Raw genomic sequence first — 27,268 nt, 5'->3', positions numbered from 1 at the left:
GCTTTGTCCTGATCTCCATATCTGAAGCTAATGTTGCATCTGAAGAGATTAAAAGATATGAATATTTATTCAATCTACAGTGACATTATCGGACAATTCTGATGATCACTCTTGTAAGATACAGTTTAACATAAAAAATTATTTTTGTGTAGTTTGACAGTTTTCCTAATTTATTAAGTTTGGATGTAAATAAAAAAAATCACAAAGCAATAAATTCGACATTTACAGACTGCATTAATGGATTTTATTAATGCTTCTCAGTCTATGCTGGAAGGTGAGTTTGAACAACATTTTACATGTTCTACATGTGTTTTTACAAAATAATCCATCTTCATTAATGGTGTAGCCGGTGTATCTGCTGAACTTATTGTTATAAATATTGAAAAGCTATTTATCCGTATTCTTTCCAAGAATGTGCTCTGAATGGATGGTAGTGTTTCCTATGTACTTAGGCTTCACTCTTTGATGCTTTACTGTGGAAAGTGAAATGGAAGGTCAATCTCAAGCTTTCCATCTCTGACTGTCACGTGGGCTTGAACTTCCTCAGAAGCTTGCTGCAGAACCCCCTGAACCATATTATTGAACTCATGTACTACATACATGAACACATTTATAATGTACTCGCACACCATGTTGAACTCCGTAGCGAAGTCAGAGATCTGGTCAACTATGTTCTTTAGGGCCGTGACAAAGTTACGATAGAGATGATTGATATTGCCAAAGATTTCATCTAAATAATCTGACTTGAGAGAGTCTACAAATTCCTGCAATTTCTCAACAATAGCCTCCAGGGTCTCACCTATTTTCACTAGCATTGTGTCAAGACTCTCCATGTTTTTTACAAAATTCATCATTTCCTCAAAGATTTTCTTGGAAACTTTTTTGACTTGATCTATGATCTGCCCTCCAGTGACTGCATCACCAACCGGCATCTGCATTTTCACTTTGCTCAACCTTTCAACAAAAAAGTTATAGGCGGCCACCATTTTTTCATAGGTAATCTGAATGGTTACTTCTAGCATAGCAGCAATGCTGCTAGTTAGCTTCTTTAAGACCTCAGGGAGAGTGGTCATCTCATCTGACCCAGGCACTTTGAACCTGGTCTCCCTTAAAACCTTAATGACAGCATTTAGGAAGACCTGGACAGTTTTCTGGTATTGTACAATTATGTTCCTGAAGAAAATTGAAAGCTGGCTCATTTGAACATCATAATTGGTTGCAGCATTATAGACTTCATTGATGTGGTTAATGACAGAGTCCTTTAACATCTCCATGTACCCTGTGAACTGATACTTGTCAGTAAAGTCTTTGAATGTTGAGATTATGGAAGGAAGTCTCATCTTGATCTGAGAGAGTATTGCTGTGGGTGTCTCCATGTTGTAAACAATCTGTAGATTCATCTTGTCGTTATCCTTGGGAGTAGATCTGATGACCAAGATGTCAATATCAACCTCTGGGGCAGACTAGAAAAAAGAAAAAAAAAAGAAAAGAAAAGAAAGTAACATTTGGTAACCAAAATCTTAATTTATCGTTGTACTGACATTCTTCTTCTTCTTCTTCTCCTTCTTCAGCTGCTCCTTTTAGGGTTTGCCACAGTGGCTCATCTGCCTTCATACCATACTATCCTTGGGATCCTCTTCTGTGTCACCAGCCCTCTCCATGTCTTCCTTTACTACATTTATAAACCTCTTCTGAGGGCCTAGTCTCTGGCAACTGCATCTTTAACAACTTTTGTTCAATATATCGACTATCCCTCCTCTGTACAATCTCGATCCTGTCTCTAACTTTGTATGTAAACCACACAACCTGTGTTGCCCCTAAAAATCTTGACGTCTACGGTCTATCTATTACCCATCTACACCTTGTTTTTCTTAACCCTTCCACTTGTCTCCTTCTCATTCACACACATGTGATCTGCACACATCTCTCTGCCTAGCCATTTGATCCAGTGCCTTTCTTCCTTAGTGTCCATTGTATTAAAATGATCTTGCTAACAATACTTACAGGGTAACGGCCATAGACTTTTGCACTCATCTGGGATGGGACCACACGACTGAACTGAAGGCCCAGAAGGCCAGTGGCTGGAGAAGATACTGAGGCACTGATACCATTGCTGTGTGTTGCATATTGAAGTTTCACATCAGTGAAAGTATGACTGGTGAAGTCCACATTCAGTGTATGTTGTTGAACACTGGAACAAAAGGAAATATTGAAATCACAATTGAGCCTCATCTGTTGTTACATGCAAAAGATATAAAAATATTCAATTTACATATGAAAATACACAGTAAAGCATGAATTATAGCTTTGTGCATTTTCCTAAAATAACACATTTTAAAACAAACATTGATTATTACCTCATAGCTTGCATAATGGCATGGTTGGCATTCACAGTCAGGTCAGCATGTGTCAGTGTGATTTGGCTAATCATCTTGAAAGCTTCATTCTCAAAGTTTACAGTAGAAGAAGCTATATGAAGAAATTTCAACAAATTTAGTGCTCAACAGTGCTTAAAAAAGATAAAGACAGAAGTTTTTAGGGAATTTTAATCAACTCACCATCCATGTTGTATTCCAAGATCACAAAAGCAGAGGTTGCAGAGGACTTGGCAACTGCTCTGATGACAGGAGCACGGCTTTCTACTTCAGCTGCCATGCTTGTAGTGTACAGTGGACTGACAAGCGTAGAATTAGTAAAGATGTGCTGCTTGGTAGCTGTTACTTCAACAACAGTCTTCTCAGAGAGAGCAAAGTCACCCATGTTGGTTGGCTGAGACACGTCAATGTCAATATCAACAGTCAAGGAGGAGGCTGGTGCAAAATCCATTTTGGCTTGGGCAATATGCTTCCCTTTGGTATTGAAGTTGAACAGGTTTGCCTCATTGTTGCCAGTATACTTCAGCACTGCATACAAATGGCTCATGGAGGCTTCAATGGAAAGATTCTCATTTACATCCATATCAATGACTTTGGTTGTACCATGGTTAAACTTGGTATCAATAATAACTTTAGAAGTTGAGCGCAGGGCGTCTTTATTCAGGAACACATTAGCTTCGTTATCTAGCATTCCATAAAGAAGGTAGTCTTCATAGACTGTGCCATCCATGTTTGCTCTAGTAGAGGACTCCATGGAAATATAATCAGAGGTTCCTTCAAGCTTCAGACTGTGGTCTGCCTCAGCCTTTCCAACAGTTTTGATCACAGGAATATTCAAATTACCACTTATCCTCAAGGTGGAAATGGCATTTGCTTTGGTTTTTGTGTCTGCATCCAGTTTTTGGTTTGCTTGCATGTCTAGTATTGGCAGGGCAATATTTGCAACTGTTGCCACAGAGACTTCAGTATCATAAGTATCAGCGCTCAGAGTGATGGTGCTGTCATGAGTTCCTGCAATACGAGTGTTTTCTAGGGACAGGGAGTTAGCCATCTTGAATCCCCTCTTGGTGGTAAGACTAGTAGTGCCAGCAAGTTTGACTTGAAGGTCCTCAAACATAGAGGTTGTGGTAGCTTCAAGACGGAACACAAGATCATCTTCTGTATACATTCTGGCATTAGCAATCAGATTAATAATGGCAGACTTGACAGACAGTTCTGTTATTAGATTGCCCACACAGGGAATTTGGATCAAGCCCATCATATCAGCAAGCGGGGCTGCCTTGCTTTTCTGGTAAACAATCTTAGTATTCACATCCAGAGACTGGTCAGTGGTAGTCAAAATGTTGTCCAATCCAGCCTGATCATACAAGTTCAGATCATTGATGACAGGAGTATGAAAGTCAACAAAAGGCAGATCAATCTCAGGAATACTGATTGGGTATTTCAGAAAGTCAAGACTGGCCTCACTTTCCATGGCAGCGAAGATTCCAACTTCATTTACATTATTTTCAAGAGTGAAGTTGTACAAGATTTTGTACTGGTTAAAACGAGTCAGAATGACTGTATTCATCTTTTGACTGTCAGGACTGATGTGGGCCAAGTAATCATTCTGTAGTTCTATTTTAGCAGTCAAAAATTCAAAACTGTTGACCTTAACATTTCCTTTGTTTTGAAAGTCAAAGAAAAACTCACCAGGGTGAGCTATAACGCTTATTGCATTGGAAAGTCTACCAGTGACTGCACCATAGAGTTCTGTGTCTTTGTTTGCTTTCAACTCAACCTTCATGTCATGAAGGTTTGCATATCCAGATGCAACAAGAAGACTGTTCTTAATAATTGGTGCTTCTGCTTCATTGCGAACATTAAACTTGAAGTAGGAAAATGTGCTAACTTCAGCACTAATATGTTGTTTCATCTTTAACATGGAACAGTCTGTGTCACCACTGAAAGATATGGTGACAATGCTGGGAGAAAATGACAACTCTAACTTGCTGTTGTGGCTATCATCACCATTAAACATTCCTGTATTGTCAGCTGTTAGAGTAAGTGTGTAGCCATCTTGGCGAACAAGTGATTTCTGTTTTAGAGCTACCTCATTGCTGACAATGACATTCTTGTCAAATTGAAGGTCCACTAAATGTGTGTATGTTGTATCAAGAGAAGCAGTCATTCCCCCTTCCCTAGCAATAAAGGCTGTGTTTACAAAGGTAGAAGTGTAAGGTCTAGTAGTGACCTTAATTTCAGTCTTTGCTTGGGCCTGAGCTGATAGGCCATAGAGAGTCACAGATGCCTGATGTTCAACTCCAAGAAAATTGTGTCTGAACTTTACCATCTCTCCAAAGACAACACGTCTCATTTTTGGGATTGCAATGCGAGCAGTGGAATCTAGTTTGTAATTGAGAATTTCAAAATTTGGAGAGTTTCCAATGGAAGTGAAAAATCCCTTGAATTGAGGCGTCATTGCATTCTCAGTTGCGTTCTTAAACTCAGCAGATGTCTCCATTGTGTAGATGGGAGTCTGGAGTTTGAGTTCACCAAAGAGTTTACCAAAAGATGGGACTACAATTTCAGTTGGAATGGTTGGAAAGCTTATTTCAGGGACTTCAAGAAACTTGGCAAGTTTTTCTGTAGTGACTTGTGGAATTTTGGGGAATGAGATCTTAGAAAGAGTGATCTCTGGGAGGGTTACCTCAGGGATGGAAGGAAAGTAGTTCATCGTCAAATCTCCAAAGAAAGCATCCATGTCAAACATGCTAATCTTAAAGTTTACAATTAAATCAATAAGTTCAATAATTCTCTGCTTGATGTCATCAGTGGAGATTGTGGTGGCTTTAACAGTGTGTAACCCAAAGATAGTGAACTCGGGGATGTCAAGCTGAGTTGGGATATCAAGGCTTGTAATTTTGTCTTTGACAAGTTGGGCAACTCTCTTAAGAGTATTAAACACAACTTCATCAAAGATATCCATTAGAGTTTTAAAAACTTCAGCTACTTTGATTTTTCTTAAGTGTTCTGAAAGATCTCGAACAGACAATAACACCGTATTGACAAAATCTCTTATTGCCCCAATAAGAATTTCATGTTTTCTAATAATGTTATTCATTATCTGTGCAGACAGATTAACAAGCGCCTGTAAATTGTTATAATCAAATGATTGAAGCTCTTCCACATACATTTCAATAAACATGTTAATTTCCTGAATTATTTCTTTTACTTCATTTGTTTTCCAGTAGTGGATAGTAAACTCAAGGGAATCCATTAAAAAACGATAAAATTTTATTATGTCAGTAGCGAGATTAGTGATGGTTTCGTCAATCTTGATCTTTTTCACGACCTCCACAGCTTTATCTAAGATTGCTTGAAAATTTTTGTCAACTTCAAGCTTTGCAATCAGTACACTTAATTTGGAAGTTATTGTGTTAAGCTTATTTACAATATCAAAGTCCTGAATAATTTTCTGAATAAAATCTGTTATGTGGCTGACAATTTCCGTGGGAATGTAGCTCGTTAATAACTCGATATGAGCTTTTAAGGATGAGGTGAAGCTCTTTAGCTCAGTAACAAAAATCTCCAATGTTTCTTTTATACCTCTGAGGATTGACTGTAGTTTGGCTTTGATTTCATCCTTGCCAGCAATATCATGTAGGAATGCAAAGCTGCTGCCCTTTAGTCTTTCCAAGTCGAACACTTGAATGATTTCTCCTATGGTTTCAGTTGCATATACAATAATGGGGTCGATATCATATTCCTCATTAAGGTTATTCAGCCATTCCTGGATTGCTTGAATGGTGGTTTCAAGGAAATTGCCACTAAAAATAGTTTCATTCACCACATCAACAAAGTTCTGGATGTAAACAGAGAGATTAGCTAGTAATTTCTTAATAGTAACATTTAGGTTCCTCAAAAATGTTTCCACATCATTCATGGAGATAGTATGTTTCTGAATTAAATGACTGAAAAGCTCTTTCAGTTGAATTATCTTGCCTTCTATATTCAATTCAGTAAGTAGGTCACTTATATGTTGTGGGAGAGCCTCAACTTTAGCCCTTATATTATCATTGTTGATGTAGTACTGCAGGTCATCTACAACATTCAAAAGAAATCCCTTGATGTGTTCCAGGAGGGCAAGTAGATTTGGAATCTGAATTATGTGACTATCTGTGTTCTTGTCATATTTTAGTAAGCCAGAGACAGTGAACTCCTGGTTGTCTGTGGAAGCTGTGTTAATAATGTTTGTAAGGATTGTACTAGAAACCTCAATTCCAGTTGTCTCAGCAGTGTTATAAACGTCTATGTTCTGATCAAAGGTGTGCTCATTCATTTTAGACTTGAATTTAAAACTAGTCCTTTGCTCTTGGAGTGACAAAGTAGTAATCATCTTGTTGTCAAATGTGGTCTCAAGGGAAAACCCATTATTCAGTTGATGGGTTACGGATGCCCTGCCTTCATTTGAGCTGGCAAGAGCCAGGGGCTGAGCTCTAAAGAGAAACTTATTGTAGATCTGGGCACTCTCTCTTCCATAAATGGCCATATCTCCTTCAGCATTCAATATGGCATCCAAGTTTAAATCAAAAGGAGCAATACTGCAACGCACAGTGTGGCTTAAACGCACCGGTTGTGAGTGAAAGCGGACATCATTGGTAATCAGGGCAGTAAGGCCGACAACTTCAACTTCAGTGTTGTGGTTCATGTGAGTTCCAAGGAATTTTCCAGTCGTGCTGCACTTTGCATTAGCACTCATGTCACCATAACTGATCTGATAGGTGTGCTTGAGCTCTTCTTCACCATTGTTGGCTTTCAAAACTCCACTCAGATCCATCTTGCCAAGCCCTGCCTGCAGCTGTGCCTGATTAATAAAGTTAGCACTCAGGAGATTTAGATTGTTGTTAACATTTGAAGAAACACTGTGGGGGTTCAGGTCGAAGGCGATATCATGAGTGTAAGAGGCATAATCCCTTGCAGAGGCTTCAGCCTTTGAGTTGAAGTTAAGGCCGGAGAGAGTTATGGTCAAATTGTTGGTGTTGTCAACCTTGATTTCATACATCGCAGCCCTGTTGGTAATGGATAGAGTAGCTCTTGTAGCATCAACCTCGGCATCAAAGGTGTTTTCCATGGACAGCGGGCTATGGAGAGTAGTTGTTCCTTTTGTGGTGAAACCATCTTTATTCATTCTCAGAATGACCTTATGAGTAGCCTCATTTTCAAGAAGCTTCACATTGGCATCACTATTTATAGCCAGACCATTGACATCAAGAGAGGCGGTCAGCAAAGAGTAAACATGATTTTCAGAGTGGTCTGTGTTTGTTTCCATCCTCAAGATGACTTCACCAGCACCAGCAATGGCTTCTATGTGATTTTGCATTTTCATGCCAAGAGCAAGGGCATTTGCAACACATATCAGTTTCACTCTGCTATCTCTGATAGAAAGGTCAGCATAAGTGATGACATCAAAGGCACTGGTTTTAGACGAAACTGAGACTTCCCCATTGATATAGGTTCCTGTAATTACATTCTGGGCCTTAACAAGTGTGGAATTTACCTGAAAATTAGAATCAAACTTTACTTCTGGCCTGAATGGGAAGATGGTTAAGGACTGGATTGAGAGAGTCTTGCCATAAATGGGTCCAGCTTCAAATGCCACCTGAAATTTGTTGTCAACAGACATTTCCTCATGGTTTATTCCAGCCATACCAGTGTGCTCTGTGACAACACTGAGACCAAGTGGACTTCTGGCTTCTATCTTGGTGTTTGTTTTCAAATTAATTGCATCAGAGATGATTGCATCTTCAACAATGCTAATCCTGGCTTCAACGAATTTGTGGGCCAAAGAACTTTCAAATTGGGCTTTGATGGAATCGGTAGTGGTGACTTTTCCAGAGCCTAGATTAAAAAAACACACACAAGGACAAAAAACAAAAAAACTGCTTAATTGCTGACTTATAACTTCAGAATCCCTGTGGTGACTACTTTACCAGAAAAGATCCATTTGCTTGTATACAATATCCATATATACATCAAGAATCTCTTGAAAACTATTCCGACACAAAAAACAGCACTTCATTTGAACTACACATTAGTGACTTTCAATTTATCAGTGATCTTCAGTGTGAAGTACCTTCAAGCTCTATTGAAAGAATGTCAATTGGGGAGGTTCCTTTGATGACAAACTTGGCTGAGTAGCTTTGTGATTCGTCTTGGTCTACGCCGAAAGCCACAGAGGCCTCTGTGTCATATAAGTTGCTTTTCATCACTGTTGAAACCTCAGCTCTACCAAACAAGGGAATAGATAGCGTAATGCTCTCAGGAACAACAAACTCTGGGATGGAAATCTCCATAGAGGGGATTTCCAGTCCATACTGCTGTAGAGACAGGCCTGGTGTGGTCAAAGCTGGTGGGAAGTTAAGCTCTTCTGTTGACTTTCCTCCAAGTGGCACAGGGATAGCAATTGTGAAGCGATTATTGTTTTTGTAATAGATGGCCGTTGCCTCACTATTAAAAAGACAAAAGTAAATATCTGGTTGTTTAGGGAGAAAAATTAGACAGTTTTAATATTTACCATGAGGTTTAATACACTTACGTATTCAGGAATAGTGTCTCTGGTAGGGAAATCTCTGGCATGTCAGGCAATCTGAAGTTCCGAATGTAAGGGAAATCAGCACCATACTTTTCCATGTAATTGTTTGCTGCCTAAAAACAGATAACCATTATTATATGCACTGTTACAAAATTTCCTCTGGGATTAATAAAATACTCTGATTCTGTTTTTGAGTTCGTGTTTTTTTAAGAAAAAACATTTGTATAATTGAGCAAATATGTATGTACCTCCACAAACTTCTTGAAGATATGACGAACTTCCATGTCAGTTTGTCCCACTTGCATGTCAAGAAGATCATTGCCATAATTTTTAATCAAGTCGCCCTTAGGCAACATGGTGGTCTTGGCGTTCACATCCGACTTGACCTCAACCTCAATTTTTGTGGCGTCTAAAATGATAAAGAAGAGAGCGCTGAATAAAATCCAGAACAAAGTTACTTTATGAGAAAAATCAAATTCAGATTGTTTATTTTAAAGATTATATCATAACCTGCATATAGCTATTAGAAATGGGTCACTCTGTCTTGATCATAGTTGCCTTTAAATGGTCAGTAAAACCATCTTTTAGGCTCCAATTATTAACTATGATTTTCAAAGTGACAGATATTTCTACAGATAGGAGGATGTCATTTTTCATACCTTGATACAAAAAAGCAACAATCTGCTACTGTTAAATAACTTGTGACGGGACATTTAGAACACTGTAACTGAAAAAGCAATTTACCATATTTGATATTGATTTTCTGTTGAGAGTTTGCATCCATGACCTTGATTTCACTCTCAAGCTCCAGTTCCACTTCTTCATCACGTTTCATTGTAGCTGTGACAGTAGCATCAGCACTGATTGATGGGACCACAAGTTGGACTTGGAGCATACCTTCCTTCATGGCCTTCAGACTGAAAGAACATATACATCTTGCTGTTAATGATAGCAGTGAGATTTAAAAAATATTTGTCAGTGATCTGTAGTTGCTTTCTTACTTGGCACGACCAACCAGGGAGATCTGAAGAACATTTTTGTTTAAAAAATTGAGAAAGATGGCGTGATTTCCTCTGCCCTTTGTGTTTCCATCCACAACACCTAGCCTAACTCCAGCCTCCACATCGTAGTCAGGGATCTGGATGTCGGCACTGATGAGATGCCTCCTTCTGTTATATTTCATGACTGCTGTGGCTTCTGTTGGCTCTGCACCTGTTGTTGACCAATTGAATGACTAAAGTTACAGTTACATCCATAATTTGTTGGACAACAATGATGAAAAGAGAAAAGTATGGGAAGGAAAGAAAAAGCTCATAATCCAAAGCATGCCACATAATATGTAAAACCTATTGGAGGCAATGTTATGGGACAGGTTTGCAGGGTTGCCACTGATTGTACAGGTCTTCACAGTGCAAGTGGATGATTACAGTTATGGTAGTTTGTCCAATCAACTTTGAGCTGTTGAAAATGAAGGATTATGTATGACAACCTCTGCAATTTCTAAGCAGTTAATGCAAAACTTGTTAAAACCCGTTGAATTAAAGCATTCAAATTTAAAATCCACTGTGGTGGTGTAAGAAGACAAATTTATAAAAATGTTGTCTTTGTCCAAAAAATTATGATTTAACTGTAAACAAATCAAAAGAAGAAAACAAATCAAATATTGTACATTACCGTCAGCTTTTAGAATAAACTTCAAGGAATCAACTTTCTGCCGGCCATTGTCTCCCTCGCTGAGGAGTTCATAGGCAATAGTGGCTGTGTACTCTGAAACTTCACCAGTTGGGTGCAGCTCCACAACATATCTGTTAGGTTCAATTGACAGTAGTTATTTATGAAATAATTACATTTAAGAGACAGTTATTTTCTGGTGGTTAAGGATATTTTACAAACTTGCTGTCTCCAGTGAGGGGGAAGTAGGGCACTGTCTCCTGAGAGGAAGCGTCAATGTATTGCAGAGCAGTGCAGTATTTCATTCCCACAAAGGCAGGACTACACTCACTAACATCAACCTTGTCCCTCACCATAGGAGGGATGGTCTTCACCTCTGATCCCATCACAGCCACAAGGTTGTTTCTAAGTAGGAATTGTAGCAAAGGAAAAATATAATTCTGTCCTAAATGAATTTAATCAAAGATACATATAAACAAAGCTTTGTTTATTTTACTTTGACAGACATTGGCCAGTTTATAATTCAAGATAAGATTTAATCAGCTGTTTTCTCTGCATTCATATTGGAGAAAAGTTACATAATATATAAAAGGTCTAGCTCTCACTTACGTAATTTTGATGAGCTTTGTTGGACTTGTTGGAGCAGGGATGGTCAGCTTAATATTATCACCACCAAAGGTGATCTTAGCATTCAGGCCACTCTCATGGAAAATGTTGGTGTGCATTTCTAATCCAGAGTTGACATATTCAGGGATGTGAGAGCCAATCTGAGTTGCAAACTCAATACCAGCAGAGGGCATGAAGGTCACTTCACTCTGTGTGGAAACAGGAGAAAGGTTAACACCTGTGATGATGTGGTGAAAAAAAATGACAGGTGGCATTTAAATATATTTATGGAGAATTACCATGTCACGAGCAATCCTCAGTCCACCCTTGACACCGGGTGTAAAAGTACCAGAGAGTGCAATCCTCAGAGGCACACCGGTGACAGTAGGCAGGAAGAACTCATTGTCCATGAAGATGTAGTGGGCAAAGATTGTGTTGTCAGAGTTCACCATTAGTGCTCTAATTAACTGTGGAAAATAAAAACACGTATAAGAGAATCTTTAAATCATTAGCAATTGATTGCTCACTGTGAATGTCCTTTAACTTTATCTTACATCAGTTGGGAACATCTTTAACATGTTGTTGATCATTGTAGCAGCAGAGTAGGCTATCTCTTCCATTTCATTGGTCTTCAGATATCCCAGCTCATTTCCCAAAAGTCTCAGATAAACCATTGCCTCTGGAGACTGCATGGTCTTCAGCTCTCTCACCAGTTTGTTGAGATTTTGTCCGATCTCCTTCATCAGGTTCTAGGAGGCCAAAATATAGGCAAACAATTTAAAAAGTTACCCACTGAAAGAGTTCATAATTAATTTAAAGTCTGACTAACGTAAAACAGATTGCTCTTCAATTCAATTCAATTCAATTTTTATAATGCCTAATCACAGCAGCAGTGGTCTCAAGGTGTATTGTAAGGTATTATAAGGTAGAGACCCTAATATAGAGAAACTCCAGTAATCGAACAACCCCCTTTGAGCATGCACTTGGCAAAAGCAGGAAGGAAATCCTCCCTTGTAACCCAGAAAAAAACAGGCCCAGGGAAGAAGAAATAAGTGTATAAACTAGTGTTTCAGCATCACTCTGGGGCAGGATTTTCCTATTTTTTTTAATGATCTTGCACTAATGTAAGAAAGAAGTCCTACATATTTATTTAATATACAGACTGAAGGACATATCCTTGTTAGAAATTACCATAAGAGTCCTCAGTGTCACTGGAGGTCAATGCCATTCATGCAGTTATCTTATTAGAGACCATTTTTCTAAGGTTTTTAAGTTTTATATCAGTTTAGAAGTAGGGAATGGATAGAAAGAGCTGGGTATCATCTGCATCTGCATAGTAATGAAAATGTATGCTACACCTAAGAGGAGCAATTAATGTAAACAGAATTGGTCCTAGCATGGAACCCTGTAGAATTCGTAATTTACCTCAGCGTGTGAGAAGACTCCCCATTTACATAAACAAATTGAAATCTAATAGATATGATTCAAACCACTGTGGCACAGTACCTTTAATTCCTACAGAATGCTCTAATCTTTTTAATACAACACTGTGCTTAACAGTATCAAGGGGTATAGGGATGGGGTGGAGAGAATAGGAGGAGAGAAGATGCAGATATGTGTGTAGACCAGAGATGGGCGTTAACGCGTTAACGCGTTATTGTAATCCGATTACTTTTTTCAAGTAACGAGTAAAGTAAGGGATTACTATTGCAAAAACGGTAATTAGATTACCGTTTCTTTCCCGTAAGCACGCTGCATTACTGCGTTACTAAAACCGTGATTTTTTTTGCGAGAATATCTCATGACAGTGATGTAAGCGAGTGCAACGTTTGTGACAACAGCTGTGTGCAGATCAACAATGGATAATATATCGAGTGTGGGAGAGAGTATGAGCATGCAGTGTTTAAAGCGTGGAAGTACTGACCTTATTTTGAGTTTGATTCCATAAAAAGTGACAAAAACATTAGTGTCCGTTGTGCGTGGGAAGAAAACTTCTTTTTACAGCGAAAAAACTCCCTAAACTTCCAAGCAAGCACCAGGAGTGCGCTACGACGTAATGGGAAATTCACAGAGAAACTCTTCTTCAACTGACCGCAGCGGCACACCTGCACCAGGGTAAACCTCCGCCTACCCCACTCCTGCTTTACAGGTGAAAATTAAGCAACAGGACTGCTAGTCTTTGATTTTATTTATTTTCTGCTGTGTTTGACTTGCATCTATTTGAAAGAGTGAGTGTAAACACAAAAAAATATTTTATTTTATTTTATGTGCTGGAATGTGCAGAAAATAGGTTTAAATGTTAAACAAATTTCTTCCAGTCAGAGAATGTTGCATATAATTAAATTTTTTAAAAGATTAAAACTAATAAAACAAGTTTTAAAAAGAGACTTTTCCATTTGATTACATTTTATATGATGGATTATGCAGAAAAAGTAGAATTGAAAGATCTATTGCTTTATCACCTATTCAGGTTGTAAATTGTGTTTTTAAAAAGTAACTAAGTAATTAATTACTTTTGAAAATAAGTAATCAGTAAAGTAACGGGATTACTTTTTGGGGGAAGTAATCAGTAATTAGTTACTGATTACTTTTTTCAAGTAACTTGACCAACACTGGTGTAGACTGCAATTCTGCTTCCTGGTCTAAATTCTGCATAGTCATGTTTTTGGGGATTTAATACATTTAGCCAGATTTCTAGAAATCAGAGTTGCTTTGTCTGAAGCGGGATGGATGCTATCCTTTCTAACAAGACCAGTTTTTCACCAGAAAGTTTCTTAATTGTCTATAAAACGCACATTGTTTTATGGACACCACTCAGATAGAGGGCAATTTAAGGACAACATGTAGCTAAACATGTCACTCCTGATCTGATTGGGGAGGGAAACAGAGAAGGCTAGAGTCCAACATGTGTTAGCAACGTTACACACCAGATGTCAAATTTATGGAACTGGGAGTCAATAAATTATAATTTTACTAAATCTACGTTTGTCTTTAGAGAGCAGTTTCAGGGTTAATTCAATGTCTCCTGCTCTGGCCCCAGGAAGATAACTGACTATTTCTGCAGGTGTCTCTAACATCACACTTCTCAAAACAGATTTACCAATATCCAGAGTTTGTTCCTCAACGTGTGTGTAGGTTTCTGTTTAGGATCAAGTTTCCTCCTCGTGGTCCCCTGGCCAGCCTGTTTTCTATGGCTGCTCGGGACAGTCTGCTGGGGGAGGGTGAATGGTGGCTAAGCTACCCCTACTTGCACTGACTGCTGGGGCCAGGCTAGCTACAGGGTTTTCTAGGTTGTGGTGAAAGGTGTCCAACTGAAATACCTGTCTATTTATCCGGTCCGTCTTGAAAGCAGGGATCACATTCTGCATGACCTCACGGATTGTTTGTGGCATGTTGTCAGACACAAAATACATAGTCTGCATGGCAGTGTCAGGGAAGAATCCATTTTCTCCAAACAAAGCTTCAACAGTTGGCTCAAATCCTGTCCCCTCCATACCGATCTTCAAAGGTGACAGATTTATTCTGTTAAACCGAACATTTCAAAACAGTGTCTGAATTTGCAGTAAATGGCCCAAAATCATTACCTCCACCATGTCAATGTCATAGCCAAATGCCTTGAGAGTCATTTCAAGCATGACCTCCTTGGGCAGGTAGTTTGTACCCTCAAAGATCATATTGCCCTCCAAAGATCCAAACTTATAGTTGCGAGAGAACTTTGTGGGGTCCATAATGGGCCCAATCTCATTACCCTGAATGGCATCCTGAAGCTTATGTCTCAGCCTGTAGAAAAAAATAGTCGAGTTATTGTCACCGAATTAGAATAACAACTTTCTATTTACCAATAATTCTCACTTACGCTTGAGTCTCTGACCCAGATGAGGACAAAATGTTGGTAATGTGGGAGATGACAAAGCTCTTGACTTGTTGGTCCTGTATATTGGGCAAGGCATTCACCACCCGGGCAAGTTCACTTAGCTGAGGATTTTTCATAAGTACCAGATATGCAGCAATACGTTTTTGCATGGGACTAGTGCTGTCCAGAAGAACCTGCATAAACTCCTCTCTGCCCTGTGCCCAAAGTACATAAAAAAAAAAATTAGTGTAAAAAAAAAAGTCATTATATGGGTCTGACTAATTGTCTGACTTGAAAGGAGACCAAATTTAATGGCATGCTGCATTGGTAGAGTGTTGGTTAAAAGTTTACATGTACTCGTTATTGGCATGAATATCACAGTAATTTGGGACTTGTAATGCTTTCTTTGAAATGTTCTTTTTCCAGGGTGGAATGAATGTACAACATAGATCTTTCAAGTCTTTAAAAAACAAGATTTGGGGACACAAATTTGAATTTATTTCGGATTTTCTATTATCTACACAGGGTCAAACATATGCATACAAGTATAAATACACCCCAATAAATATTTTATTAAATGTCCCTTAGAAAGATGCACCTCAAATATACTTTTGGTAGTTTATTGGCATTTAAAGGAATCATTAAACTCATAAAATTAACATGACATTCATGCCCATGATGTAGAAAGACAAAAGAGATGAGTAGAATTGTGAAGAAGTGCTCACAGTATATGTATCCTAACTCATTCTGAGTAAGGATATTTTTAATTACAGAGATATTGCACAGATGAAAGCAGAAAGAGGTCTGAGATATTTGTCTAATATTCACACTGAAGGACATATCCTGGTCAAAAGGTAAATTCAGGAGAAAACATTACAAGTCATGTGTCATCTGGCTTTATCCATAAATAAAGCTGGGTGTCATCTGCATAGCAATGAAATTGTATGAACTGTTGTCTAATAATGTTATCCAAGGGAAACATGTATGTTGTAAGTTCGCACAGAACTCTGTCGAGTTTCATGAAAATGTAATTTAATACTCCTGCAATGTGATAATTTGTATAATACATTTTTGTTATCAGTGATATCAGATGCTACACTGAGTTGCAACTCTTCACTAGTGCTCTTTCTGTGCTTTGTTGCACTGTAAATCCTGACTGAAATTCTTCAAATAAACAATTTCTGCAAGTGATTAGGTAACTATTTGAGAACTACTTTTTCAAGAATTTCTAAAATAAACTTTTTTAAATAGGTTACCTCCTCAGGGAGAGGGGTCAGCCTGTACACTTGAATTGCAGCTTGTTGCACGGCCAGAGAAGCTGTAGGTTTGTTCACACAGTTGATTACAGCAGTCCTGAGTGCTGGACTAGCAGGTACCACAGCTGGAGCCATGTTTCCAATAACCTAAGATAAAAAGTAAAGCAAATAATCAACACATGAAGAAGAATAAAAATTCATGCATGCTTCAACATGCTCATACAGGTGAGATCATGATATCTTGTTTTGTAATGGGCAATTTTAGCGTGTTGCTCCAAAGGATCTACCCTTTAAATGTATATCATCGATTTCTGTTTATTTTACTATAATACATGAAATCTGTGTCTGTGTGTGTTTGCTTGCTTCTGTGGTCGTGAACTCTTCCAACACAATCAGGAATTGAGAAAACAAATAGGCAGACAGGTACAGCTGAAAACCCTAAAGGTTCTATATCAGTTCTATATCAGATGTTACATTGTAATCATTGTTGCCTAGCAACCACCTAGCTAATAAAGACTTAGCTAGGTGTATCATCAAGATTCAATATGTATTGATATATTTTTGCTTCAAACAATCATAGTTATCATAAAAGTAATTTTCTAACTTTATTTCTACAGTAACAGTATTTTAGTTTGAAGTTATGGGCAGAATACCTACCCTGAGTGTCATAAAAGTTTTGTCTTTGTCTCCAGAGCAATCACCCAACTGGGAAGCCATGAACTCAGCAACAGAGTGAATCTCAGGAATTTGCCTTCCTTCAGACTTGTAAAACCTGTTAAAAGAAAAAACACGATATTTAGCTTCTAAAATGTATTTCACAAAGAAAGAACTAGTACAATATTATCGATAAATCTTTCCTTGAATAAAGTCTGATTTAATTTGCTTACCTCTTTACAACATTGCTCAGAGCATACATGACAGGCTTGCTGGGTTTGTATTTGGCCATCTCGAGCATATCGTGGATCAAGAGTGCAGAAGGATTGGACACGAGTCCCAAAGCAAAGACAGTCACATCAACCTCAAGAGCGTTGGTGTCAAAGGTCCTGAGGATCTTCATGATGGCACTGCTGCATTCAGGCGTTCCACATTGAGCCAGTACCTGGTAGGTGAGGACTCGGGATACCGCAAGAGCCTCAGGGAGTGCCGCGCTCAAGGTTTCTGTTTTCATTCCACGGACCGTTGAGACAAGCTTGTGGAATAGGGGAGCCCTCTTCTCACCCTCGTTCTCAGGCAGAGTGTCCAGTTCTCTCAGGAGATTCAGAACTGCATCTTTATCCTGTACAAAACTCTTGTCCTCAACAGTCTCCATGTGGAGATCCTTGACAAGGACACCTTAGCAGACAAACAAAAAGATTATCACGAGTCTGCACTACATTTTAGTTATAACAAATTAAAACAAGGCAAATTAAACTAAAAAGGCTTACCGTGAACAAAGATTCTGTCATTGTGAGGAGAAACTTGAACCAGGGTGAGCTCTTGCTTTCCAACATTGGCAACTCCATATTCTCTCCTTAAATATAGAAAACAAAACAAATGCATATCCCTGTGTGTACTTACATAGCAGATAGAATATCAATAGAGTCTAGTACAAGGTTTGACTTACTTATATGAGAAGGGAATGAGGATGTGGTTCTCGGTGCAGGACCCAAAGGTCATGTGTTTTTTCTCATTGTCAAACCTGTAATTGCAGGTTTGGGAGCTTCTGATCAGCTGAGCAAGAGGGTAGTGCTTGAAAGTTATAGATGAGGATGTTAGCATTGTGGATATTTGTGTTGGCACATTTTTGTGTAATCTTTTGCAAAAGTAAAGGCATTACAAGTTTTTTAAAAAAAGATACTCAATTCGGCTTTTATTTCCATTATAGCTCAAATTTAACCACCAGTGTGTTAAGACATTAATATCACAGTTTAACGAACAAAGGCAGAATTTCTCTTTTGATTTGTCATAGTGTTTAAAGTTTTCAGCTCACAGCTTGTCTTTGAGTGCCTTACCATGCCTGTGATAAGAGCCAAGGGGCTGGTGTGATCTCTCATTGGGACAAATTCGTCACATCTGGACAGATCTCTGTTTAGGCTGATATCAGTTGCAATGTCTTCTCTAGCATTGACTGTGTAGCGGGTCTTGCAGTTGCCGTGAATTGTAGGCTGCAGCGAATATGGTAAAGATTAGATGAACTAAATAAAGATGTATAATATATGATTACAAAACCATTTTTAATAAATATAAAATGTGGTTTAATGGTGATATTTTTAATCCAGCTTGTTAAAGTGTTGTACCATATTCTTGTTCTTGTCTTCTTCCAGCACAGGAACAGCCAGTGCAGAGATGATACCCCTCTTAAAGTTCAAGACAGTTGTTGTTTCACCGTCCTCAGGGTACAGTTTCACATCATACAAACCCTCAATCACGACCCTCAGGGGATACCTTTAAAAAAAAAGTGCACAGTCTCCAAATATACCACTTTTTTTTTCAATGGTTTAAATTATCATGGAGAAATTACATACTTTTCCATTTCAGCAGCAAAGGCATCAGAGCTGGGGCTGTTGGCAAACACAGGGTTACCCTGTGTGTCCGTGTCAACGACTTCACTCAGCCTGCAGCCAGTAGTGCGCACAATGAAACTACAAGTCTGAGGCACTTCAATTTCAACCTGTGAGAGGAGGGAAATTTCTTTTTCTGAAATACATGGAATAGAAAGGGGAAAACTGGTGATTTAGCATCATCGTGAGGTGTTTCTCATACCTTGCAGGAAGCCTTGTGTCCATTCTTGAGATGTGAGGCTCCGTTGATGGCATTCAGAGATTCAGCTTCATATTGGTATTCATACTTGTGTAGGCTCTTGTACCTTTGAGCCACTAGAAGAGATGAGATTAGAGTAATGAGAAATCATTTATTAGTTATCTTTTGGAAACTACTGCTTCTGTGCAAACTTGATGTCAACATCAAAATGAACTTACAGAGACAGGTTGGTTGATCCCGATCTTGTGCAACTGGAAAACAAAGATTAATCATTTGCTTTAGCACCTGTAATACAACTAAAACGCAGTGCACTACAACTTAAACCCATCTACCAAGCCTAATAATAACCTAGCAAGGATTTACACATTGGTGAGTACCATCAGATGTTTTGTGTTGTCCAAATTTTTGTACTTGTTGCATGTTTTTTTTAACCTTCATTTAACAATTCTGCAAAGACTACAGTACACTGATATCTATTGCAACCTTTTCAACACTGTAAAAAATACTTTTTTAAACTGAAAGAATTTAGGAACTACTCACAAGTCAAGGCAGATGTACTGAGGAGCAGCAAAAGGCAGAGCTTTGAGTCCCCCATGATTGGTTCGTTGAAGCCCCCTCCTTTTGGGTCAACGAGCACTCCGAAATGAGACTGATTTTTTTGTACTTCAGCTTGAAGCTTTTATGCTCTCAGGTGGTCCCTGTTGGGAGACTGGGAGGCACAGACAATTGTTTGAATGCTCAAAGTCCACCCGACCCTCTTGTGTGTGGAGGGACAAAGGCAAAAGGGTTTAAAACACACTTAGAGCTAAAAGACGAGACATGGAAAACGGATGTATTGTGTTAAAAATAATCTTCTATTATTAATGTGGTTTGTCATTCACTGATTGGATATTAAGGGTTAGTCTTAAGAGATCATCTAATAGCTACTAATTACTTTTTGCGTTGTTTTTATTCTTCACGCTGTTACATTCTTAATAGTGTGCTAATAACCCACCACCAACAATTCATATTATTTCTTACACTTTCCAGTTAGTGATTGTGAATGCGTATGTGATAAAGGCATAGATTTAATGAGCAATTCTACACTCTAAAATACTCCAGTTGATTCATAGACAGAGAGATTGCACACATGAAAATTGAAGATTAAAAAGGTAGCATTAATTGTCTAGTGTTACTTTGTTTATTTAACTTACTGCTTCGTTTTTAGGCTACAGTGACTGGTAAAAACTGCCTTAAAAACACTTAAGTTAGCAAAAAAATCTTAGATTATATAACATAATAAATTCACTCCTGTACATATTTGCACTATACACATTGTTTAAAATGGCAATGTTGCTTTACATGTACTTTTTACAGTCAAAAACCAACCAACCAACCAACAAAAATAATAATACTTACAGTGTAATGAAGTTAGATGCTTGTTTTTCTGCTCCACAGCCCAAAAATGACAACAGCAAAAACATTTGCAGACCTTGATTTGGGTTGGGACACTGAACTTTGAGCTACAGTTTCAAAGGTTCCTGCAAAATTTGATTAGTTGTTTGAATAGGGTCTGCTATTCTGTTTGTGGCATGAAAGGCACATGCAATAAATAAACAGTGATAACCTTGAGCTGTCTTAAGCATTATTATTATTTTTTGTAAATGGTGTTTACTTCAATCATTTATATTGCACTATATTAAACATTTCCCATTACTATACAAATTCTTGAAAACATGAAATTGTCTTTTTTTATTTGTGCACTGATCTCAGAGTTACATCTAAACATTGTGTAATGGTCTGTTGCAATATATATCCTGATCAGTACTTTTTGTTGGATGCTGATAATGTTTGAACTAACACAGAGTCCAAAGGGAGCTTAAAGCGAACACTTTTGTCCTTTTCCATTTTAAATTTAAAGCTTATTTATTTTTTATTTTGTAATAGCAATATTCTAATTCTCTAAACTGTATGATCTTCTAAGTTGCAAGTTTTCTGTGTAAAGTCCTGTTAAGTACTTGAGACTGGACTTTTTTAGCTGTTCAGCAGTTAAACAATATGAATCACCAAATGATTCTTAATGTAAGTCTGTGTACTTTAAAAAGGTTACCAATGTATATATAAGTAACAGTACTCAAATTATATATCCCTATAAAACATATAGGCTAATATTTGAAATACTTCAAATATTTAGTGATAGCTGTTACTGCTGTTTTTGCACAAAACCAGCAACGCACACAACAGTAATATGGCAAATAGAAAAATTAATTCTTACTAATGTCACTGTTTTTAATGCTAAATATTACTATGTTTACATTATTACAAATTCCCCATTTTCTTTAATCCAGTGTGTCTTTGTCTTAGTTTAATGTTCTGCAGGTAACAGGGACTTTATAATTAACCAGTCCTGAAGTCTGCATATTATATGGAAGATATAATCAGGTCAAGAACAACGAGACAAAGAATTCAGAGAAGGAAAACACCCCAGAGTCATCAGAAGATGAATAAACTGATTTCGGTCTCTTTAAAATCAGATGAGTACCAAATAATAATTAAAAAATACAAATAAATAAAACTGAATCTAAACTCTGTGACCCAGGTGTATGTAGGCATAAAGGTCGATACCACTGGAGATATTTTGCAAGTACTGTTAAACCTTGTTATGTATTTCTTTCTTTCTTTTAAGATGTTACAATGTAGTCTAGGATCCTGGTAGTGAATCAATTTTCCCAATAAACAGTATGGATTGAGGTACTCAGTAGTTTTCAACATAAGCTTTGAATGTTGTGATGATCACTCCATCACAACTGGAAAAATTATTTTTAAAATTACTGGTAGATTTTTAATCATGGAACTGTCTTTTTTTTTAGGGTTTAAACAGCCTAGACTTTGATTATAGCTTTATTCTCCTGCTCAGTCTACTTATATAGAAATCTCCTGGTGTTCCTTTATCTGTAAGGCTGTGTTTTACATTATTGTAAAACTGTGTTTTTTGTATTGTGCTATTTATTTATTCAGTTTTCTATTTAAAAAAAAAAATTATATCAACATATATGAAAAAAAAAACCACTTTCAGTAGAAAAGGAAAAAAAATCACAAAATATTTTTTGGTCTTTTTTTTTTTTTTTTTTTTAGAGCGTACTCTTATGTGATGCTGCAGTTTCCTGTCATTTTCAGCAAAATAGCCCAAAATGGCAGAAGGTCTCTTTGTTCTTCAGTCATCAGTTAACTAAACAAGCATATCTCTTGTTTGTGGGTACCAGAGTACCAAGAGGAAATCCATGCAGGCACAGGGAAAACATGCACACTCACAGAGAAAGACCCCAACCAGATTTAAACCAGGAGCTTTTTCTGTGAGCAGACAGAGCTAACCACCGCCTGTGTCTAACATGCAGCCCTTTATATGTCATTACATGTCATTGTTATTATTATTAGTACCATTAATGTTAATATTACTTATGAATAAAAAATATTGTATTGAAAAAAAAATACCCTGCAACACTGTCAATTGTGTAATACAGTTTGCGCTGAACTCTTCTACTGTTTATTGACCTATTTGTCAATCTTATGGTTTAAACATTGGCTAAAAGTCCAGACAATGAAGGCATGCTCAGAATATTGCTGTGTCATAAACCAGCATAATCAGTTAAAGTTATATTGCTCGTCAGCTTTGTCAGTAGCAGATAGCAGTTTAGATCAACCTAACCCCACTGATAGAACCATTCCAGTAGGACAAAATGTATCACATACTAGGGAATATACAAAAAGATAAAAGATATAAAAGATTCCCATGTGCAAGAATTTTTGCATTATTTGCATGAAGACCAAAATTTTCATTTATCAACTATTATAAATACCAACACCGATACATGAGCAAATAAACAAACACTGGCTAAATAAATATCGTCCAGTTTTGGCCCTAGTGATATATTTGCTCTGCTGTATGTTACATTGTTCAGTTGCACCATGAAGCTTTTTGACTCTCTGAGTTTTGTTTATAAAAATTATGTTATTTAACTAGCATATATTTAACAGTATTACTGAAGAGAGTTGATACCAGTTGCTGTCAGGTTAATGCTGTTTCTGACAGAACAGTTTATAGCTGCAAGTATAACCTTACTACTAGCTTTTCATTTTGGCCCCTTTCAAAGGAGCAAACACAAACCATAGATTATTCTATTGGTATATCAGTGTCATAGGTGTGAATTAAAGTACAGGTAATGCACAATGCTTTGTATAGGAGTTTTCTAAAGAAAGATTATGTATAGGATATCTTGATGCATGCTCAATCATGTTGACATAGCGTTTTGTCACTCATCTAAGTGACTTCTTCAGTCTCAGCTGACTGCAGGTTTTCCCAAACTTAGAAACAGTACCTTTCAGCACCACTGAAAGAGTAGCCACTGGCCTGTAGGTGTAAATAGACTGCATAGTCCTGTCCTGAAGAGTTGGCTCTTCTGTGTTGTGGCATTCGCTTAGCCAGAGGTTGTTTGGTTTCACCGATGTATAAATCATGGCAATCCTCCTGGCACTTAACAGCATAACCAATCCTTGGGAGTCGACCAATTTTTGCCACAGCATGTTTTAGAGTTTGAAAGCCACGGCTGTGTTTAGAGAAAATGCGTCTTAGCTGTTCCGATACTCATCTAGCACTTTATTCAGCATTGCACCTTGAGCATAGATTTGCATATGAAGAACGTTTGCACAGAAGAGTTTAATTATTTACTGAATATTTATTGTGTTTTTAAAAATCTGTAGGTAGCCTTTAGGTTTCAGGTCCTTCACAGCTGCTCCTCATTAAGAAGGGTGGTGGTTGTCTGTGAAGAGGAAAGGTTGTTACTGAGAGCAATTAAGGTTAACTATTGAGGAGAGCTGGGGCAAATGTGTGTGAAAAAATCTAGAAATAAAGGTGGTGCAAAGAAGTGGCTTTTCTTTGCCCTTCTTTCCTTTATCCTCTCCAGGGTGTTTGGGCAAATGTTCCCCTTTTTGGGATTTACTTACCTGGATGATTGAGCATGCATCGAGACTTCTGGATACGATGCTCTTCTGCTTCCATGGCAGCTGTGTCTGTGGGGATGTACACTACAATATTAAAATGTGAACTAGTGGAACTGCAGAATGTTGTACAATTGTAGAAGGTTATGTAAAAAAACAAAAAACAAACCTATACTGTAGAGATAAAAAAGCTGTGATATGTTTAGCAGCAAAGGTAACAATGTTTCATAACCAGTCTGAAACTGGGGCAACAATGGGGCACAAGAACCAGCACAAAAGGTAATGCATTTTAAGTTTTTGGATTTGCCACTGAGAAATCATTAATGCGTTGTTTATATTGAATCTTTAAAAAAGAAAGAAAGAAAAAAAATCTGTCATGAAATCTCATGATCTCCCGTGTGGTCTTTTCTACAAATGTCATGTACTTCTCTTCTGAAAGTGGTTTGCTTGTCTGAGTTCAATTGCAAAATCTGTAATATTACATATTCAAGTTATTGCACCCAGACATTTCTAGAAAGGCCTACTCAGCACTGCCATTATCAGTACAAATGAATATGAGGTAGTGCAAAGAACACAAGCAGCTTATCAGTGTATCACGTACTTTGTGCAGTATCGTTTTTCCACTTGCAAAATGTCCAATAAGCCTGCATATGTTTCTTTTATTTATTTATTTTTAAATGTTTTAAATGTCATGACTAAAAACATTTTCTGCATTTCATCCACATACTCTGAGACTTGCCATAAAAAGGGAAAATGGCGCAGGTTCTCCACAAAAAGGGAATAATACAATCAAACTCAGAAGATGAAAAGCAGAACTTTATTTGCCGTATTTTCCTGCAAACCAAGGTATTGATATGCAATAATTAAAATGTTCAAAGTATAAACAGAATTTATGTCAGAATTTGGCTTCAGCTGAAAATAAAAGCATGTGATCACAGCCATTAACTGAAGAGCTGCAGTTCCAAATGCATTTTACTGGTTGAACAACAATACTCAACCCAAAAAATTTAACCATGTCAAACTGTAAAAAAACAAAACAGACAAATAATTTTTTTTAAGCAGTCAGGTGAGTTCTGGAAGTGCCTAAGAAAACCATTGACACAGCAAATTACCAAACATAAGGCAGTGGCGCCCTAAATCATAGCGTTATCATCTATTTTTATCTAAATGGTATCATATTTTGCAAAACAACCAGCAACTTGCGTTGATTATAATCAATTTAGGAATTTAACCCTTAAATTCCTTAATATCATGTTTTACTGTGTCTTCTTTACAAACTGACTTGTGGCAAACAAAGGTGCACCCTCCTGGGCATTAGCTAGAATTCTGGTTCAAGGAGCTTCAACACTGGCTTCCCTTTTGAGAGCCTTGAGGAGCTCCCTCCATGTTTTATGATAAGACCAGATCTCCAAACTCCTAGATACCAATCTGATCAAGTGCCAGAATAAACCAGTTCCATGTATCCAGCCTTGAAAAGTGTCTACACCCTGATGTTAAGAGTTGTCTTGTGGAATGAGCAAGTCTGTTTTGTGTGTGTGTGTGTGTGTGTGTGTGTGTGTGTGTGTGTGTGTGTGTGTGTGTGTGTGTGTGTGTGTTTAGGAACCATTTCTTTAGTAAAAGTTGCAATAAAACACTTTAAAAACAGCTCCTAGTCTGAGGCTCGTAGTTTCTTTAAAAATTCCAGATATGACAGAGTTGTTTGTAAAAACAAATCAGCTGATTCTGCGAGGGGACCCCTCACTGGTTTTTCATGGAATAACTCCATATTATAAACCTTGATATCAGTGGCTCGTGTTCCTTAAATATTGACAGAGGTCTATAGAGTGGAGCAATGTCCCTCACTCTAGTTAATGTAAGGACAGACAGATCGATATTTTAGCAGTGGGCTGACGCTTGTGACAATTCATCCAGAAGGTAAAATTTCCAGGGAAAGAGGAAGAACAGAGGGTCCAAAGATTCATGAAGCAATGTGTTCATTTTGGGAACAAGTGAGGACTTGAACTTCAAATAACCCAAAACTTTCATAATAGCATGAATCTCTGATGGTTCACTCACAGATTAATGATGACTCAGTAAGATGAAGTAATAGTAGTATATGGAATAAAGAAAACATATTTCATTTCTATTGCTCTGTCTCTATTTTGTGTTTTTGCATATAAACCAGCTAATCACTCTGGAGACTAAGGCAACCTGGATAGCCTCTGAAAGATAAACTAATATTTGCACTCACCAGTGCACAAGTTAAACCTTCCTTGTAACAGGTTGGATACATATTTTTTTTTCTCAAAAACTGCTTCGGTTCTTCTTTGCATAAATTCAACAAGATGCTGAGGACATTCCTCTGAGATTTTGGTCTATATTAACATAATACCATCATAGAGTTGCTGCACAACCATGATGCAAATCACCTTTTCCACCACATCTCAAAGTTGCCCTAATAGAAGCTCATTAGACCAGGCAATTGCTTTCCAACTTGTTATTGTCCAGTTTTGGTGAACCCAAGTGCAAATTATATCCTCACTTTCCTGTTCTTAGTAGACAGGAGAGACGCCTTGTGTTGGCCTCTACTGCTGTAACCAATCTGCTTCAAGATTCAGTGTGTTGTGCATTCATAGATGCTCTTCTGCATACCTTGGATGTGACGAGCAGTTGTTTGAGTCACAGTTGCCTTCCTGTCAACTTGAAGCAGTCTGGCCATTCTCCTCCCATCTCTGACATCAATAAGAAATTTTCATCAAGAGAACTGTTGATCACTGGATATTTTTCTCTTTTGGACCATTCTCTGTAAACCCTAGAGATGGTTGTGTGAAAAATCCCAGTAGATCAGCAGTTTCTGAAATAGTCACCCATCAGGCACCAGAAACCATCCAACATTCAGAGTCACTTAATTCAATTTCTTCCTTTTCTGAAGCTCAGTTTGGACTTTAGCAGATCATCTTCACCATGTCTGCATGGCTAAATTCATTAGGTTACAGCCATATGATTGTTTGATTTTACATTTGTGTTGACAAGTAATTAAAGGTGTCGCTAAAAACAGATGAAAACAATCAGCTGTAGGTAAACCTAATGAGGCATTAGTGAAGCAATGCAGACAAACACAAAGGAAATAAGACAGCCAAAGCAATGCATGAACAAGACAAATGAAACAACCAAACAAACAATAATAATAAATAAATGAACAGCAAAGACTCATGATGTCAGAGTCAGTATCATAAAATCA

At 37.7% G+C, this 27,268-nt stretch overlaps 1 protein-coding gene across 1 annotated transcript; it reads right to left on the bottom strand.

Annotated features, from left to right (window-relative positions):
* Positions 1-218: 218 nt before the first annotated feature.
* apobb.1 (apolipoprotein Bb, tandem duplicate 1) lies at positions 219-20,589 on the bottom strand. The gene is made up of 29 exons (XM_006792530.3): positions 20,473-20,589; positions 19,615-19,783; positions 19,293-19,325; positions 19,078-19,190; positions 18,840-18,985; positions 18,612-18,759; positions 18,327-18,479; positions 17,939-18,063; positions 17,760-17,845; positions 17,223-17,667; positions 16,993-17,107; positions 16,336-16,482; positions 15,083-15,294; positions 14,811-15,006; positions 14,547-14,726; positions 11,781-11,975; positions 11,526-11,693; positions 11,230-11,435; positions 10,843-11,025; positions 10,624-10,754; positions 9,951-10,161; positions 9,694-9,866; positions 9,198-9,358; positions 8,953-9,062; positions 8,491-8,864; positions 2,559-8,255; positions 2,358-2,469; positions 2,005-2,191; positions 219-1,463 (listed from the first exon to the last, which is right to left on the bottom strand). The coding sequence occupies exons 2-29, from the start codon at positions 19,667-19,669 to the stop codon at positions 471-473; spliced, it is 11,055 nt and encodes a 3,684-aa protein (XP_006792593.2). The 5' UTR covers positions 19,670-19,783; positions 20,473-20,589; the 3' UTR covers positions 219-470.
* Between the last annotated feature and the right edge of the window lie 6,679 nt (positions 20,590-27,268).

Source organism: Neolamprologus brichardi, chromosome 15 (genome assembly GCF_056152115.1).
Source record: "Neolamprologus brichardi isolate AB-2024 chromosome 15, ASM5615211v1, whole genome shotgun sequence".
NCBI classification, from domain to species: Eukaryota; Metazoa; Chordata; class Actinopteri; order Cichliformes; family Cichlidae; genus Neolamprologus; species Neolamprologus brichardi.
This window is presented reverse-complemented; position numbering and strand designations above follow the sequence as displayed.

Excerpts from the sequence above, each read along its gene's own strand:
- apobb.1 (XM_006792530.3), bottom strand. The coding sequence starts at position 19,669 with ATGGGGGACTCAAAGCTCTGCCTTTTGCTGCTCCTCAGTACATCTGCC. Across the intron at positions 11,026-11,229 it reads ACAAAGCTCATCAAAATTAC|AAACAACCTTGTGGCTGTGA; the intron begins GTAAGTGAGAGC and ends ATTCCTACTTAG. Across the intron at positions 9,063-9,197 it reads TCTTCAAGAAGTTTGTGGAG|GCAGCAAACAATTACATGGA; the intron begins GTACATACATAT and ends ATCTGTTTTTAG.